This window comes from Platichthys flesus, chromosome 20 (assembly GCF_949316205.1).
Source record: "Platichthys flesus chromosome 20, fPlaFle2.1, whole genome shotgun sequence".
Taxonomy (NCBI): domain Eukaryota; kingdom Metazoa; phylum Chordata; class Actinopteri; order Pleuronectiformes; family Pleuronectidae; genus Platichthys; species Platichthys flesus.
Window position 1 is genome coordinate 14,379,334 of NC_084964.1, and position 17,048 is coordinate 14,396,381.

Below are 17,048 nucleotides of genomic sequence, written 5' to 3' on the forward strand. Positions count from 1 at the left end.
CCTGCCTGTGTGTGTCTGGGTATAATGAACGCCACCCTGGGCCCCAGCAGGTCCTCCACTGCTGCATGGGTCCAGGGATAATTTGAATTGGGGCATGTGCCATTGCAATCTGCCCATCCCCCTTCTCAATCCCTGCCAACTGCCACACTGGTGTTCACAAACACTGCTGCCCATCTGCGGGGCAAAACACTGGCCAGGGCCCCACTTATTCTACTTCCCCTTGCATTCAGAAAAAAACAACAACATTGTGGGCATGCACTCACTTTTGTAGGTGAATATCACAAAGTCAGGTTGTTGCTCTCCCTCTACGCTAAAGTGTTTTCCAGTGTATTTAATGCGAAACGGTGAGTGGAAAGAGATTTTGTAGATCGCTGCTCCACAATAAAAGCGGCGTTAAACACTCTCAAAATGCCCACGGCTCATTAGCAAAAGAAACGGATAACATATTGTGAAATGTAAATTAAAAATGCTGCTTTTTTATGTCTGTTTTTTTTTTCCTCCGCACCTTGCACTCGTTGAACAAAGTAAAAGTTGAGCAGGAAAAAGTGTGGAAAAGTAGTTTCCTTATTGTGGCAGGCGTTCTCATTACTTAATCATGGCTCCCTCTTTTTGTGTTTGTGTTTTGCCATCTGTCATCTTGAGAAGCAAATGAACCAGCTGCCATGGAGTGTGATCTTGCCCAATCAGAAATGTGGTCCTTTTCAAAGCGCATCTGTGTGAAACCTTAAAAAATGCTGATGAAAAAAAAAGTGTCTCAAAGTTGTTAATAACATTTTAGCTCGAGAATGTTTTCACCTAGATGCCCCCAATTAGCATAAATGCATAAACTATGCCTCATTACAGACAAATGAGCTCTTGTGCAGGGAGAATGAAAAATGTTTATGTGCTATAAAAGATAATATGATGCAACAGGTTGTTTTAGTGGATCAAAAAAATACTGTTCTCCGTCTCACTTCTTTGTCGAGGAGGCGAGTATTGATTTGTTTCCCGCATAACACTTAGGACACTGCCCGACACTTCTGCTGGCCCACAGTCAGTTGGGAGGGGTGATGGTGGTGGTGGTGCATGGGAGGGTAAGGGGCCTCCCTCGGCTACATGTCTCCAACCCCCAGCGACAGCACAGCTGGGAATGAAGGATCAGCCTAATTTCCAGGTCCCTCTAATGATCGCCACCAAGAGCGACGGCTAATCCCTGAACTGAGAGAAATGATCTCCTGTAGCCCCGCCGTGCAGCCCCAGACCCTGAGAGTCCAGTTAGGACCCAACCAGTGAGAGTGTGTGTGTCTGTGTGTGTGTGTGTGTGTTTGTTAGGGGGGCGGGGGTGTGTGTGACTGAGCAGAGCCAACACACCAGGCTGGTCCTGCTCCCGATGCCCACTCCCCCAACCTCCACCCCTCCTCCCTCCCCCCCGTGATCTCCATAATGGGGGTGTGGAGCTGTCCAACAGTGATTAGCATGAGGGAGCCTCTGGCTGATTTAATAATGGGAGGGATATTCACCAACTTGTGTTTTCAATTCGGCCTTTTTGGGAGAATTAACAGAAATTTGAACTGCTGGTCAAACAAAGTATTAAACATGGAGCACAACTTTCTTTCCGAAAAGGAGTTTTTCGAGAGAATGAGTTTGATATTATTTTATTTATGTAATAACAAAGGAAATCCAATTTTGTCCAGTTTTGTCCTCTTACTGTCACTTATGGATATTGAAAAGTATCAGGTTCATGATTTCTGTAGCATCACCACTTAATATCAAAGGAAAATGTACCATTAAGTATCCCACAAGTATTCAGTACCACAACATGCGACCCCTGCAGGCTTGAAAATGGCTCCTAGCAGTTTGTGGCTTTCTGAAAAATGAAGAATTGCACTTATAGTTTCCAATACTTAATAACCTATTTCCACCTCATAGCACATAACCTTAAAAAAGAATTAGTAATGTATCGGTGGTGCTTTAATAATGGGGGAACATATTTAGTGTATTCGTTGAGAAGTTTCAATGGGTGTTTAATGATTGTAACTCCTACACGAAGGAGCGAGAAACCGACTTTTCAGAGCCCCACAAATCCTCGGAAACTTTTTGAACCTACGATGCTGAATAATGTACTTCTTGATTATGCTGCAGGAGTAAAGTTTCCACCTTTCAGGCCAACAGGCGTTGAGATTTTAATACTTTCAGTGGAATGCTCCTTTAAATATGACAATATTATCCCAACATTTGATATGAACACAGTGTCTGGCTTAGAACATGTGAGCTGCTTATTCGAGCTTGACAAAATAACCAACCTGCGGCACATAGTCCCATGCAGTCTGTAAATAGAAAACTCCACATGAGGCAAACATATCCTGATAGCTTATGGAAACGACAATTGAGCGGAGCACGGCTGCATCAGTGGAAGCCGGGCTTCTCTGGGAAGGTGCACCCGACGCGTCTGATGATGACGTTGGCGGCGTAGTGTCCGGCCCGGATGCACTCCTCCAACGGCTGCTCCTGGACCAGCGCCGAGAGGAATCCTGGGTAGACAGAAGAGCAGAGGCCAACATTTAAGCGTCCATCACTTCTGGAATAGTTTGGGAAGCAGCGAGCAGTAATAAGAGCCCGGGTGTAATGGATTCAGGAACAAGGGAACGACACCGTTTCCTCCTCAACAGGATGCGAATGATGACTGTTCTATGTGCTGCTGCGATCGGCTCGTTCAGAGTGAAAACAGCAGGCTGAATGTCACACTCATATAATCTGGACCCATTACTACATTACAGAGTCGGCCTGTATCAAAGGTTAATTGGGAATGTACATAGGATCCAAGCTGTGTGGAGAATCATTATCAAAGCCGTACCTCCCACGAAGGCGTCTCCTGCCCCGTTAGTGTCCACGATGTCGTTCTGGTCGATGTCCAAAACCGGGAACGTGGTCACCTTCTCACCTGTGGTCCGGACAGAGGGAGGCTGTTAGTTGGATTTCAACACTTCTTTCTAATTATTATTTCTTAATAATAATAATTAAGACTTATTACTTATTTGAGTTTGCCCTGATTTTATACATCAAGGCTTGGTAATAATCACAGACATTTGGTCACTTTATTCCAGCACTTCAGAAAATAATAGTTCCTTTGGCACATTAATGTGTTAAATAGAAGTTATGACTCACACAACAAGAGTAAAATATGGAAGTGGTGTTGAGTAAGAGGTTAAGGACCTCATCAAGATCGCAATACATTTTGGTACTAATTGGACCCTTCACGATAATAAATGTAATAACTGCGGTTGATCCCTTAAGTTAATCATCAGTTTAATTTACCCGATATGCTGTTCTACAACTTGTTGTTAATGCTATTTAGCAAATCATATCATGTAGCAACTCCTCCATGCACAAGATGCTAAGCTAAGATAACCAATAGCAAGCATGTTCCTTTATTAAGTGCGGTTAGCATGCTGGAGTTATCATTAAGCTAAATGCTGCGTGTTATATATCCACACAGACTAGCTAACGTAGCATCGGTGCAAAAGCTTGTAGTTTTATGGTTATTATTTAAAAAAGTGGGAATCAAGCAGATCAGAGGTAAACTAAGCTCAAAGTCTTTGAATTGTTTGATTAGTTGGACTTGTGGTATATTTCTGTTTTCAAACAGAAATACTGTTCTTGACTGGAAATTAAAATGATTTGTGATGATGGACAAATGAAGTGTTCGAGTGTTGTTTTGGCCCAAATGCCTGCATGTAAATCAGACTTAAAACACTTGCATAAATAAACCAATGCAACATGCTGTAGCTGCTTTGAACAAATGTGCCACAAGTAACAGACGATCAAACACAATAATCATCAACATCTCGAAAGCTTTAGGTGAGCGCTCTGAAAAAATTAAAAACAATGCGAGAGCAGTTACTGTGAATCATTCCAGTTCAAAAACGGAATCCATCAAATGAGGGTTTCTTATTATCTCCAGTGGATTATACTGTTTCAATTATCAGTAGCATATGCACTTCAAAGAGATTTCCAGTTGTAAGGAGGGGAGGGGGGGGGGAACAGAAAATCTACCAGATGACAAAGTCGAGAGGTGTAGAGTGACATTAAATCAGCAACTTATGTCAGAACAATCTAAACCACACACGCGAGCTTCAAACAGTCCCAGGCTCTGGTGCCGACGTGAACCTTCAAAAAGGTGCAGGAGACAAAAGACTGACATGTGGATAAAAGGAACACAGGGAGGCTGACAGAGCTCTTAATGGTGAGAAAGGTTGGGAGTTTAAGGGGAACATGAGGCGGGGGGGGACGGGGGGGCGGGGGGGACGGGGGGGCGGGAAGGGAACGCAAAAAAAAGTTGTCTAATGAGGCTCCCCGCTAATCTAACAATGGCTCACAGAATATCTGAGCTGCAGACACCTTATCAAATTTTTTGAATACATTTCAGTCCTTGGCTCGCAGGGCGAAAGATACACAACCCGGCCGCCGAGCATGTGGTCGACACCTGATGTCAAGGAAATTACCGCAACACACCGACTGCGAGACAAACCACATCCACTTGTGTTAAATGACATCACACAAGAGTCAATTGGGAATTTATTGCAGGTCAGGTACCGGAGATGCACCAGATAACGAGCTGGATTGTGGTTTCATAAAAAGACACAATGTCTTTATAAAGAAAAGCAGCTGACTGTCACTTTGATAATAAATTACAATAAGACAAGAATCCTTTTATGGATCAGCTAATTAGTAGCATAACGACTTTGCTTAATTAATGCCACAGATGAAGCCTGAGAATCCTCCTCCCTCTTGAAATGATTAACCGCACATGAGCAATGTGCTAATAATAAAATTCCGGTTTGTCAGTTGTTCCGTAGTTAAGGAATGTGAGTCGTTAGATGTGGTTGCGCTTATGCGACTCACTTTGCTGCCTTACAACTGGATGATTTAGATGACCGAAGCCGCTGCACTTGTTCAGCACAGATTCTTCTACATCGTTAGAGCAAATAAACCAAACAGAACCCATCAGTAAATGTGTAAACATGTTTAAAAGTAGTGAAAACAAATTCCAGCGGGGATCCGTCAGGTCTAAAATAGTTTGAAACCTCGTCAACTCACGTAGAGTAAAGTTTTATTTGAGTAAACACGAGCAATTCTGTAAATTGTATGTCCAACCACTTCTTTGTTTTTACAGATATGCAGGTTTTCCAGAGGATGTATCATCTAGCATCATCATGAGAAAAAAAAGTCTAATTAGCTAACTTGCTAATTTCCACTACTGTGCTAATATGCTTAACTTTGATGACGAATATACTTAATAATAAACCTAAACATCAACATGCTAGCATTGCCACGGTTAGCATGTTAGCGTGCTGACATTAGCATCTAGCTAAAAGAAATAGCTACCTACTAAACCTCAGAGGCTGTTTTTATTTTATGTAGCACAAAAAAATTCTGCAAAAACTGTTACACAGTTCTCACACCCCCAATCACGGTCACAGTTTTTAATTCATTTAAAGATGTTGTGTTCGTTTTGGCTCGAATGACAAAAAGCTCTTTTATCTGTGTCGGCTCGCAGCTTGATATGTTTGTGTTTCATGAATATGAGAGCAGAGATGTTTTTCAAAATCCTTTGCGTTGTTTGTAAAACATGTAGATGTGAACATATTGTTTGCATTTGAACTTTACATTCCTAACAGATCACTTCACCGTGGGCTGCGTGACGCTGGTTATGGCACACACAGTTTCTCTTGTTTCTAGAAAACATGGCACAATAGACAACCCACATCCCCCTTGCTTCCATTATCGCATTTAAAGTTTGTTCTCCTGCTGCCGGGGGAAAGTTCTCATAGCCTCGCTGATGCAAATTATTAAATTTGACTGACATGTTAACTCAAGTTACAGTCCAACTGTTCTCCAGCCATCTGTAACAAAGATCTCATTGGTGAAAATCCACCATGGAAAATGGCAAAAAGGGAAGAAAAGTCTAAAAAACCTTCTGCCAAAAACACTGTGTGTTGTTACTGGCTTGTGGAAAGTCTGAAAACATCACTTTGCTGAACTTGTCTCACATTTCATAGTAATGAGATTATTTTCAATCAATAAAACATGGGTTGCTTGAATTTGGTGAACTAAGCGATGCGGCGGTGAATATGTGGGACGTGTGTGTGGCTGAGCTTTGACAGGTAACCTGCAACAAAAAGAGAAACAACACAGACTGAAAATAGTTCGTTGAAGCTGTAATTGTGCGCTTTTGTTAATTCACTCCTCATAATTCCCTCATTAAAACTCTTGAACTGTGGTGATGAAACTTACAGAACGCTTTCAAAAGGCATCTCTTTGAAATGAGTATCAATTAAGTGCTTTATTTTTGTCTTAAGTGCTTCATTATTGACTTTTTATTGAGAAAAACGCTCTTTTTATACTCAAAGCAATGTACATACAGATAAGATGACCTCGGCTCCACTGGAGAACAAGCATGGGGAGACTGTTTTGACTTTTAAATTATTCGAAGCTTTGCTTGGAGGTTTTCCAGCGTGCGATATTGTTGCTCTGACAGAAACCAGGTGGATCAAATAGTTGGCAGGTCATAAAAATTCACTTTGATCTTGTCTCACTTTATCAGCTACACACACGTGAAACAATTAAATCCGTCATTTCAAATCCAGAGTTGCCAAGTGGCTCTAATACAAGCGACGTGTTTTCTGCTGAAAGGCACGAGTTGAAGAGCTCAACAGAGTTTTGAGTTGAAAGTCTTTTTGTGAGAAACTTGCCTGAGAATACTTCTTCTGCTGGAACTCTTCCTTTTTGCTCTTCAGCCAAACTCTGAGCCCCGGAGAGGAAAACCTTACCGCTGTCTTGGCATACGCAACAGGTTAGGAGCGAGTTGACATTCAATCTGTCTCCCTATCATAACCAGCAATCTTTGTTCACGATCGAGTTAGAGAAAAAAAATTACATATGCCTGTAATTACTGTAACCACAGGCAAAAGATCATCGCCAACCAACATCCTCGCAGAGACATGAAAGAAAACACTTCAACGCGAGTTGCCAAAAAAAAAAAAAAGAAAAGCCTTGCTCATAGCACGGGCTGTTAATTGACTTTGTCTATTACGAGGTGCAGAACATAAACATCCTGCTTTTTAAGGACACTGTTAAATATTCTTCAAGGAGAGTTTAAAATAATTCCGCAACGTGTAATCCTACTTTGGCGGGAGTGACAAATGACCCCCCTTATAGAAAGTAAAAGCCATTTTGTCTCGTAGGCAATATTCACTACTTCATTTTATTAACACATATAGATCAGGGCCCTTTTTTCCACAGTTGAAATCTGCCTGCCTCGTCCCTTTGAGAGCCCTAAAACTGGCCGAGCAGCCGAGTCAGGCTTTATCAAGTCCTTATCAGCGATTAGAGCGGTAACCCCCGCTGAATGATCGTTCATTAGATTCCCTCACCGTTAAGGTTCAGGGCACAATGATCTTAATTACTGCTTTAATGGGTGTATAAGCAAAAGCCCGGCGTAGTTCAGCAGTGTCAGTGGCAGCTAAATAAAGGGCCATTTCCCCCCCGCTCCCGGCTCTTTAAAAAACGCCCATTTGAAGCAGTGCTGGGATGAAAGCTTTCACACGAAGGGCAGCAGGATAAAAAAAGAAGAACAATAACAAATTGAAATCTCTTTTTGGAGAATTATACCACAGGGGGAGGCGTCCTCCCGTCCTTAATCACTATAAAATGGTTTAACATGACATGCAGAGGCTGGCAAATGATCAAATCCTGACAGGAGGACAAATTGCAAACAAAATGAGAGATCAAGTTTATTAGAGCGCCGCCTCTGGGAAATGAAAATCTTTAATTCTCTTTTTGCATTGACATTTATTTGGCTGGCATGAACACCGATGTTCACACACACACACACACACACACGCATTCCGCCGCACCTACTACTGTAACTGCTCCTCTGTAATGACAGCACAGTCAATGACATTTATCATGTTTGCCTTTGTAGATGACATCTGAAACACATTGTCTTTCATTCCGCCCGCATTCATCATGCATTTTATATAAAGTTCAGCGCGGCACGCGGCTCACTCTTCATGCAGGAGCAATGAGAGCAGCAGGCGAGAATTATCCATCACCTCCGGCACGATGGATGGATTCCTGTTCGGTTGTAGCTGTTGGGCGCCTGCTTAAAGATTTCTTTTCAAAGTCCCATGAAGGGAGATTTACTTCCAGGAAATCCACCTTCATAATGAAAATTCAATTAGCATGTCCGATTAAAACAAATGCTACATGATCATTAAACGCCTTTCACATGGATCTTGCGTGACGGTATTATCACATCAAACTGCAATTCCGCATAATTCTGCGGTTTGATCGAGTGGTTCTGAGAAAGTCAGACTTTATTTCTTTATTTGACAAGCTTGAAGAGTTTTTGTTTGATGTTGTGCATAAAGAGCTGCACACACACACACACACACACACACACACACACACACACACACACACACACACACACACACACACACACACACACACACACACACACACACACACACACACACACACACACACACACACACACACACACACACACACACACACACACACACACACACACACACACACACACACACACACACACACACACACACACACACACACACACACACACACACACACGATGTGCATTAGAACACCTAAACTTATTCTTGTCTATTGGAAGCCAACTCACAGACTTTCATGACGCTGGTTGATGAGTGTTGCTGCTTAAAGATACAAAATAAATATGTATTTTTTTTTAAGTCAAGAAATCCAGTATATGTTGACAACTTGTGTAAGAACAGTGTGTCCACTGAGGGCTGTGTGCTGCGGTGCAATGCTAAACATGCTGGCCGGTGCGTGTTGCTGTTGAAGTTGGTGATACTGGTAGTGATACCATAATGATATTACAGTGGTAATGAGATTAAGAACATTTAACCGGATCATTCATTTTCCCATTTAAACAGAAAGTCAAGTACAGGCAGATGCAGCCCACATAAGTGACGACGACAGGATGCAGGTAAGTCATACAGAAGTCTTAAGTGCACTCCCTGACTTGTAATGGGAAACCAAAACTAACTGGATCCAGTATAAAGAAAGACACAAAACTTGAAAGAGCTCTTTCTCAGCTGAATTCTGCAGAGTCGTGTAATACCTCAGGTCATCATTACAAGTATCCCCATCACACCATGCTAGTTTATCCACTGTTTATACTGAATACTCCCAAAAAGTGGGAGTATTCAGTAAAACATTACTTCACATTACTCCCACTTTATCCTTCATTACACCCAGATCTTCTCTTCAGAGTCGCGGCCAAAACGGCAGCACGGTTTACAGATGATCAAATAATCACAACAGAGAATGCAGAAATGACACAATTACTAATTGACTGTTGTACAGTGTCAATGACACACTGCACACAGCTTGAGCTCATAAACACAGCCGCCAGCAGGATGAGACCGAGGCCACTGGACACACGTGAGGACCCTGCGGTGCCGACCGTCCTGCAGTTCCCAGCGATGACTGATATGTTGGAGTCTTCACCTGAGGCCATCTCTCTCCCCGCGCACAACTAGTCTGAACTGCAAGGGCAACGAGGAGAGACGCCCCGTGGCTCCAAACAAAGGCTCCCATCACAAACCATCATCTCTCCCCACGAGGCTCAACACTGCAACCGCCGCTCGGTTTCGGTGACACTCGGCCTTTAATGTCCCACCAACAAATCTGCCTGGTATCAGAGGAAACTGGGCTGATTTGAAGAGGGATGTTGTCACCCCTCCCCAAGGTCACTGTGCCAGCATTTTGCAGTGGGGGGAAAAAAAGGGGCAGGATGGAAGAGCTGAAGCATTAAAAATTGCTGAGGACTGGCCTGGAGTCTGTCCAAGACAAAGTTAGAAGTACTTCACAAATCAATGCCTGCTCTCTGCATCCCCCACACTTCTTTTATGCTCTGAAATGACAGAATGTACTGCAAGCATTCTTTTTTTCTTTTTTTTTTACATCTGGTGTCAATATTGGAGGTTAACTTCAAAGAAATTACTGATAGCGCTCTGCTCTCTGCAGTCAGCGATCGGGCGTCTATTTAAAGCTGCGTTTCTGCAGCATTGAGATATAAGAGCTTTCACTGAAGGGCGTCCAGACGGGGACACATTTGGGATGGCTTCCAGTCGTACTTAAGTGAAAATATATTTAGATAAATCAACAAACGCAGGGAACGGAAATTGGCTTACCAACAGTGGCGACAGTGTCGTCCTTGCCCTGGGTGAAGACCACCACTCGCTGCCTCTTCCCGTTGGCCTTGGGGAGGTTCTGGGTCTTCTTGGCGATCTCTGCAATGTCATCCGTCTGCGAAAAAAACCCAACAGGGTGAGTGTGTGAAGTCGGGACGAATGCATCGTGTCTGAGGAGCTTAATGAAAGATCACAAGCGTGGCCGAGAGGGGTCAGATTTTTCCAATCCCGGCCGACGGATCAAGCGATAACGAAACCAGATGGGTTATGAGACCGCTTGTTGAGGATCAATATCAATAGCAGCGCTCGATGATGCTTCCACGCAGGAGAACAGGCGGACTGCGGGCAAAAAAATATTACAATGTCATATTGCCTAAGTGAGATGAAAACAAGCGTGCGGAGATAGGCTGTTGTCAGATAAACCTAGTTCGGCAAGCTGGGGGTGGGGGGTGGGGGGTACCGTATCCTTCTCCTCCTGAAACAGGCCATTTCTCCTCAGCATCTGCACAGAGCGGATATTCTCGCCTGGAGACGACAGAACTCTCCCGAGTGCTTCCCTTTGATCATGAGAGGGATAAAAAAAAAAGAAACCCACCTGTCAGGGCTACTTTATTATTAACTCATCATGATGTACTATGAGCAGGTGGAATGTCTTTATCGCCCTCGCGCAGTGGGTCGGACTCTGCCTCTCTCTGTAATACCGCAACGCTGAGGAGCTAGCATTAAGGGTCGAGCATCTGTATCACAGCTAACGCTCAAGCGCCTTCAGGGTGAGCAAATACCGGGGCTGTGGGAGAAATCAGGGAGATATGCACCGGGCCCCGCAACCGCCAGCCGCAACCGGCCCACTCAAACCAATGAGCTTTTACACCTCTAAACGCTTCCCGAACGTCCTTTAATCAGCCCTGAGAGGTCCGGGGAGACCCTGGGCCAAGGAAAAAATGGGTGTAACACTCTGAGTAAGTGCTAATGGTGAGGTTAATACAGAGGCTGTTAGCAAGCGACAGCGAAAGAAAAAAAAAAAAGAAGGCAATTTGTGTCGCTGTGACTGGACGTAACCACAAGCACTCCTCCAGACACTGAGCACAAAACCACACAAGGCTCCGGCACATTGTCACCCTTTGGTTTTATGTTCGCGGACATAAAAAAAGCCGCTCGGCGAGGGTTTAGGAGCTGAAAGGTTCTGAGGGGCCAGAGGTGGTGGTGGCTTTTGAGCAGCTACACACACAATCACACACACAGGCAAACACTTCCCTGCTTCTTTCCAGGTAGGAATAACTACCTGACGACCTCCTATTACACAAAACAAAGCCGAAAAAAAAAAAAATGACAGTGCGAGTGCAAAACAAATGAATTGACAAATGATATGGTCAATTTCGGTTTACCGCTGACAAACGGCAATATGTATGATTGCGAGGCGACTGATCAGACGTAAATCAACCAACCGTGAAATGTGAAAGCTTTTACAAGGGTGTTAAATTGTGTTTCTGTGTTGCAGCCGGTGAGAAACTGATTGTCTCCACTGCAGGCTGCTTGAGAAAACAGGGCCAGGGAGAGATTCAATTAGAGAGTTTTCTTTTGAGCATTTAAAGGAAACAGATCACAATCAGCCGAGTGGGTGCAGATCGGCTGATTGCTGCTTTCGGAGGGGACGAGCTCTTCATCTGGCGTTTGCACTGAAGTCGTGCGCCGCGGTCGTTTCTGTCGGTCATCCATAATGTGATGATAACAGTGTTTAGATTACATTCAAAGAGCATCATGCAGTGTTTTCCTGCGGTTGGATAACCGACAAGCTGCGAGCAACTGCATCAATATCCAATCATAATACCCCTCCGAGGGGCAACACTGACCAATTAGCAGGGCTGTTACTGGATTTAAATGATTCTCACTGGCCTTGAAAGAGTCAAACTGCACCAGGGCTACAGAGACACTTAGATTTCTGACTGTAAATGTAATAAAATCTAAATATATCTGTTCTGCACTAAAACTACATGCATTTCTGTTTATTGACTTGTAATAAAATCACATTATTGATGGTCAAATTAACCCGTGTCATCAAGTTACAAAATGATATGTCAAATGTGGACTTGTGCGTTTAATGTCAGGTTAAGAAAGAGGAATAGGATTTGGTGTAATATGCCTGTACTGTAAATTCCCAGGAGCCTTCAGCCATGTCTCGCATGCCATTTGCTCAGTTGTCATGGAGATGGACATAATTCCATTCACGTGACAGCAGGTTGTTGGATGTGTCGAATGTCACAAGATCATCCTCCAACACTCCCTGTGACAACGGAGCAAGTTTTCCTCTGCTGATGAAAGCCATGGGAAACACTGAGAGCTCGGGAAATCGAATGAAGCTGATGACGAGCTGATGATCTTTGATTCCTATGTAGAGAATATCAGGTTTGGGGAAATAATCCGAATTTGACTCACATCCTCCAGAACTATCCTATACGCATATTACAAATGTCCTCGCACAACGTTTCTGTCTCTTGCTGTTTCAGACTAGCGGGTCCTGCACGGTGCATACATGGTGATATTTTCCAATCCTTGTCGGCGTACAAGTGGAATATGTGGGTCAGCTCGTAGGATGCAAGCGAAATCGGAAAGTGAGAAGACGAAAAACAAAAAAAAACAAAAAAACACACCAGAGCCGACTGTGAAGAAAACCTCTTTGAACCGCAGCCGTCTAGAGAAGCAGCAAGTACAGTGCAGCCCACTGATGTTATCTGAGAAATCACATTCATCCCATGCAATTTGACAGAGTGTTCTGGCAAATCAGGTTGACATGGAAAATGTCAAAGAATCGTTAGTAGTAGGAGAGTGTCTACACTGGCCTTTGTGTATTTTTTTTTTTTGCGCTCCTCCATGTGAGCCCCCCCTTTTCACTTCCCCCCCCCCCCCCCCCCACCACACCTCATCCCTTCTCCGCTCTTAAACCTGTCACCGCCGTCGAGAGCGCATTTTCATTCCAGTCACGTTGATCACACCGTTAGTGATTCTGGATGACAATTATTCACACGGAGCAGAGCCACATTCAAGGCGAGCTCTACCTTTGAAAGAGAGGAGGCACTTCAAATACCTGAGCCCGGTTCGAAAAACCAACACACACACACACACACACACACACACAGGACGGCTATTTGTGTTTTTGATTTCACATTCAAATAGCGGTGAGAGGAATATGCAAAACACAGGCAAAAAATAGACTAAAGGGAACATTCATTTTACACTTAAGAGGCAGCGCCGCGTTCAGACACACAGTGTACATTCTGTGGGGTAACAAGCTCTGTAATTTTCATTTCCACAATTTTAAAACCACAGGTGGCTGTCGTCGGGGTTATTAAAAGACGACGGCGCGGCTCAGTGCGGTGTGACGCTCCGGCACTGAGGCAGGACACACGCGGTATCATCCCCGAGTGAAATGAAGATAATGAGGGAGGCTTTTTAACCAGGCAACCTGATGAGCCCCCGAGCCTGCGGGGAGAGAAAGGCTTGAAACCGTGCCCAACTTCTCAGCTTCCCAAGAGGCTTTTCAAAATTCAATAAATAACATCTGTAGGCGATGTTGGGTGCAGACCGAGCGGAGTGCGTCATAACAGAGAGCTGGCTGAACAAAGAAACCATGACGACTGCCAGGTTTCCATGGCAACTGCTGCAAGGCCTGGAGAGTATAATAGCACATCAATCACTGTCCAAAAAGAACTTCATTATCAGCAAAAATAAACCTTTAGGATCTGTTTAGTGTGCAATTGCTGGTCAACTCACCTCAAAGCCCAGCTCTTTGGCAAACGTGGCCGCCTCCTAGAAGAGATACAAAAAAACACACACACACACAAATGAGCAGTTAATTACAGAGTCACAAACGGAGCAGCATGTCACACTCCAGACGTGAAGGTATAGAGGCATCTCCTCCTCACATGTGTCACTTGACAATACAAAAACCCGAGTTACTGTTGCAACGCTACCAACTCTTGATTTAATAGGCAGGCAGCCCACCCGTTTAATCTACTGCCCCACTTCATCTCGTTTTACCACCGCAGCATTAGATCACACCGCCTCCGGCCACGAAACCTCCATTGAATCCGTGAACATGTGAAGGAATGTGGGAATCCCCAACGCTAACAGCATTCAGCACCTACTCTCTCTGACGCTTTAGTCTCCCAACAGGTGTAAAGTTTGTCTTCTGTCCTACAAATAATGGACCTTGACACTTTTTGCTCCAGAGGCTGTAGATTTCAGGCTGGCACTGGTTTACATGTCCAGCCTTATGGCAAACTACTGTACCTGAACTGGACCAATCAAAATGAATGTTGTATAGTTTGGGGAGTTTTGGCCATTGACTTTTTAAACTAGTGGCAAGGTGCTGCACAGGGTTATCAATCATCAGAGGGTCAGGACCACCGCCCCCCCCCCCCCCCCTTAGATAGATCTGTGATCTCTGGTTAGGTCACCACATAATCAACGGGACGAGATGAGAAACACTTTTCAAATCCATCTACATTTCCATGCAACAATAATTTAACACAACATCATGCAGAGTCAACTTTAATGACATAGAGAGCGCATTTGTAAATGACCAGCAAAAACATATATAGCCAGCTAAAATATTATTATAATACATCTATCAATCCATCCTTATCCCAGCAGACAATGGGCGAGAGCTGGGGTGCAACCTGGACAGGTGAGGCGCCAATAATAAAATCAATAAAACAACATTGATAGACTGGAAAAACATCAAAAAACTATATTGCATAGATTTAAATTTCATAAACTTATTTTGGCTCCTTTCAACTGATTTGTATCTCCTGCAGAAATGAATAAAAAATACTGACTAAAGAGTTAATTTGTGCAATGTTATGCAATGAAAAGGTATCAGAAACTCGCCATCACAGTTTGAAATGTGGTCAGCCGAGATGTCCAAGTATCTGATTTACTGTAAATAGTCCAAAAAACACACACACAGCCACCGGTGTGATCCTCCACCCAGTGACAGGAGCTGGTGCTTGTCAGCTCAGAACGACGCCACGCATCACAACAGACAACCTCCTGCACTAAATTCACTTCTGACCCCCGGACGGAGCATTGAGTTGATGCTATGATTCTAAATAATCCAATTATCTGCCGAGGGGGGCCCGGTGTTTGCGTGACCTTGGGGAGAGGTTGACAACCTGGTCCTCAAACAGAAGGGGAGGAGATGACATGGAACAATAAGGTTACTGGTCCCTGGAGGGAAGCCTCGCCGCTCTCTGGCTTGGATCAACATCACAGCGCCAGCAATATGTCAATTCATCACCCAGCCCCCCCCCCCGTATCTCTCTCCTTCAACACAGGCAGGGGCTGAGAGGCTACTCAATTAGCCTCTGTAGTCAAGAAGCAGTTTTTATAATGAGTAAAGGTGAGTCGCCTTTTCTTTTTCTCCTCCCTCCGCCTCTTCAATCCATCGAGGGCCGAGGTCTCCTGTTTGTTTTCATTTATTTACAACCACTTATTGACTTTTCTCCCCAGGAACGTTCCAACTCGCAGGGGGGGGACATGAGCAGCTCTGGAGAACGTCTTGTCAAAACAATGATATTTCATCTCAAAACATTTAAAGAGAGACACGCGAATGAAAGCTGGAATCGAGTGTCTCTCTTTCTCTCTCTCTCTAGTTAGCGGCTATAATATTTGTGAGAAAAGCTTTTTCAAGAGAGAGTGGGTGTTAGAAGAAAAGATAATTGAAGCGGAGTCTATGAGCCACATGTGTACAGTGTAATCCCTTTTGGGAAATTATTAATTTCTATGAGCTGTTAAGAATGCCAACATCAAAAATATTTGGTTGCATAAACTCATAAACTAATGTATTGTGTATTGGTGTGATAAATGCTGCATGGCTGTAAATACGCAATTACTGAGGCTGCACAAGCGGGCCAATAAAAGTGGAATGAACGGCAATAAAAGTCACTATTCCTTAAGGGGCTTACGGCATTAATATTCAAATATCTTATGTTTCCGGCTGTGTATGTTCCACATTTTGATGCGTGCCGCTTTGGTATGTTGTGGTGTGACGGTTTTCAAATGACGGCCCATGTGCTCCTACATCTGTCGCAACAATGACGAGTGCTTCGAGTGACATCTGGGGAGAAAATCCTCTCGGGCTTAAATAGAAACCCGCTTCTAGTTTGTTCCCGAGATCTCAGTGATTGCACGCTCGACTCTGATGAGCCACTCGGAGTGCGATTCTCAAAAAGGAGCGAGAGGACTGTTGCAGATTTCGGGGGGCCAGTAAGTTCTCCACCTCCTCCTCCTCCTCCTTTTCCTCCTCGGGCAAACAAGGTAAAAGATAACAAGGCGGGCTGAGTGCATGAGCCCTCTGCAGCCATAGTTAGTATAAAGCTATCAGAATGTGTGAGATGTTACTGCTGTCAGAGGCTTAAACAGTCAAAGGGATATTTTTAGAGAGCTTAAGCTAATAATCCAGAGCCCAGTTGGGAGGAGGAGGAGGAGGGGGGGTGATTTTTTTTTTGCCAAGCAAAACGAAAGTGGAAATACACACTTCATGCACAGGGCAGTTTGCAAAGCGTCACACTCTGTTTTTCCTCGACGCTGGAAGTGACAGGAGACGGGCAGGCCTGGTGTTACTCTGTGTGAACCTATTCATGCTGGATGGACTCTGATGGACCAACACCTCCTCATGAACAGAGGAGCAAAGTATTCAGGGCTGTGGAGGAAAAGGCCCCTACCCATATTTTGTCATGAATTATGCAGGCCGACTTGTGGCTGGGGCACTTCTGAGGCTCGGGTAGAAACAAAACGGATCTTCAGGACAGACTATTACCTCTT

General features: G+C 44.1%; 1 protein-coding gene across 2 annotated transcripts in view; it reads right to left on the reverse strand.

The window, feature by feature from the left end:
* Positions 1-1,618: 1,618 nt before the first annotated feature.
* Positions 1,619-17,048, reverse strand: part of LOC133975785 (adenosine kinase-like) — a 99,815-nt gene continuing 84,385 nt past the window's right edge. For both annotated transcript variants that reach the window (XM_062413765.1, XM_062413766.1), the window contains exons 8-11: positions 13,995-14,030; positions 10,227-10,341; positions 2,834-2,920; positions 1,619-2,510 (exon numbers count right to left, since the gene is read on the reverse strand). In XM_062413765.1, the coding sequence (XP_062269749.1) occupies positions 2,386-2,510; positions 2,834-2,920; positions 10,227-10,341; positions 13,995-14,030 (363 nt within the window). In that variant the 3' untranslated portion in view covers positions 1,619-2,385. The remainder of the gene's footprint in view (positions 2,511-2,833; positions 2,921-10,226; positions 10,342-13,994; positions 14,031-17,048) is intronic.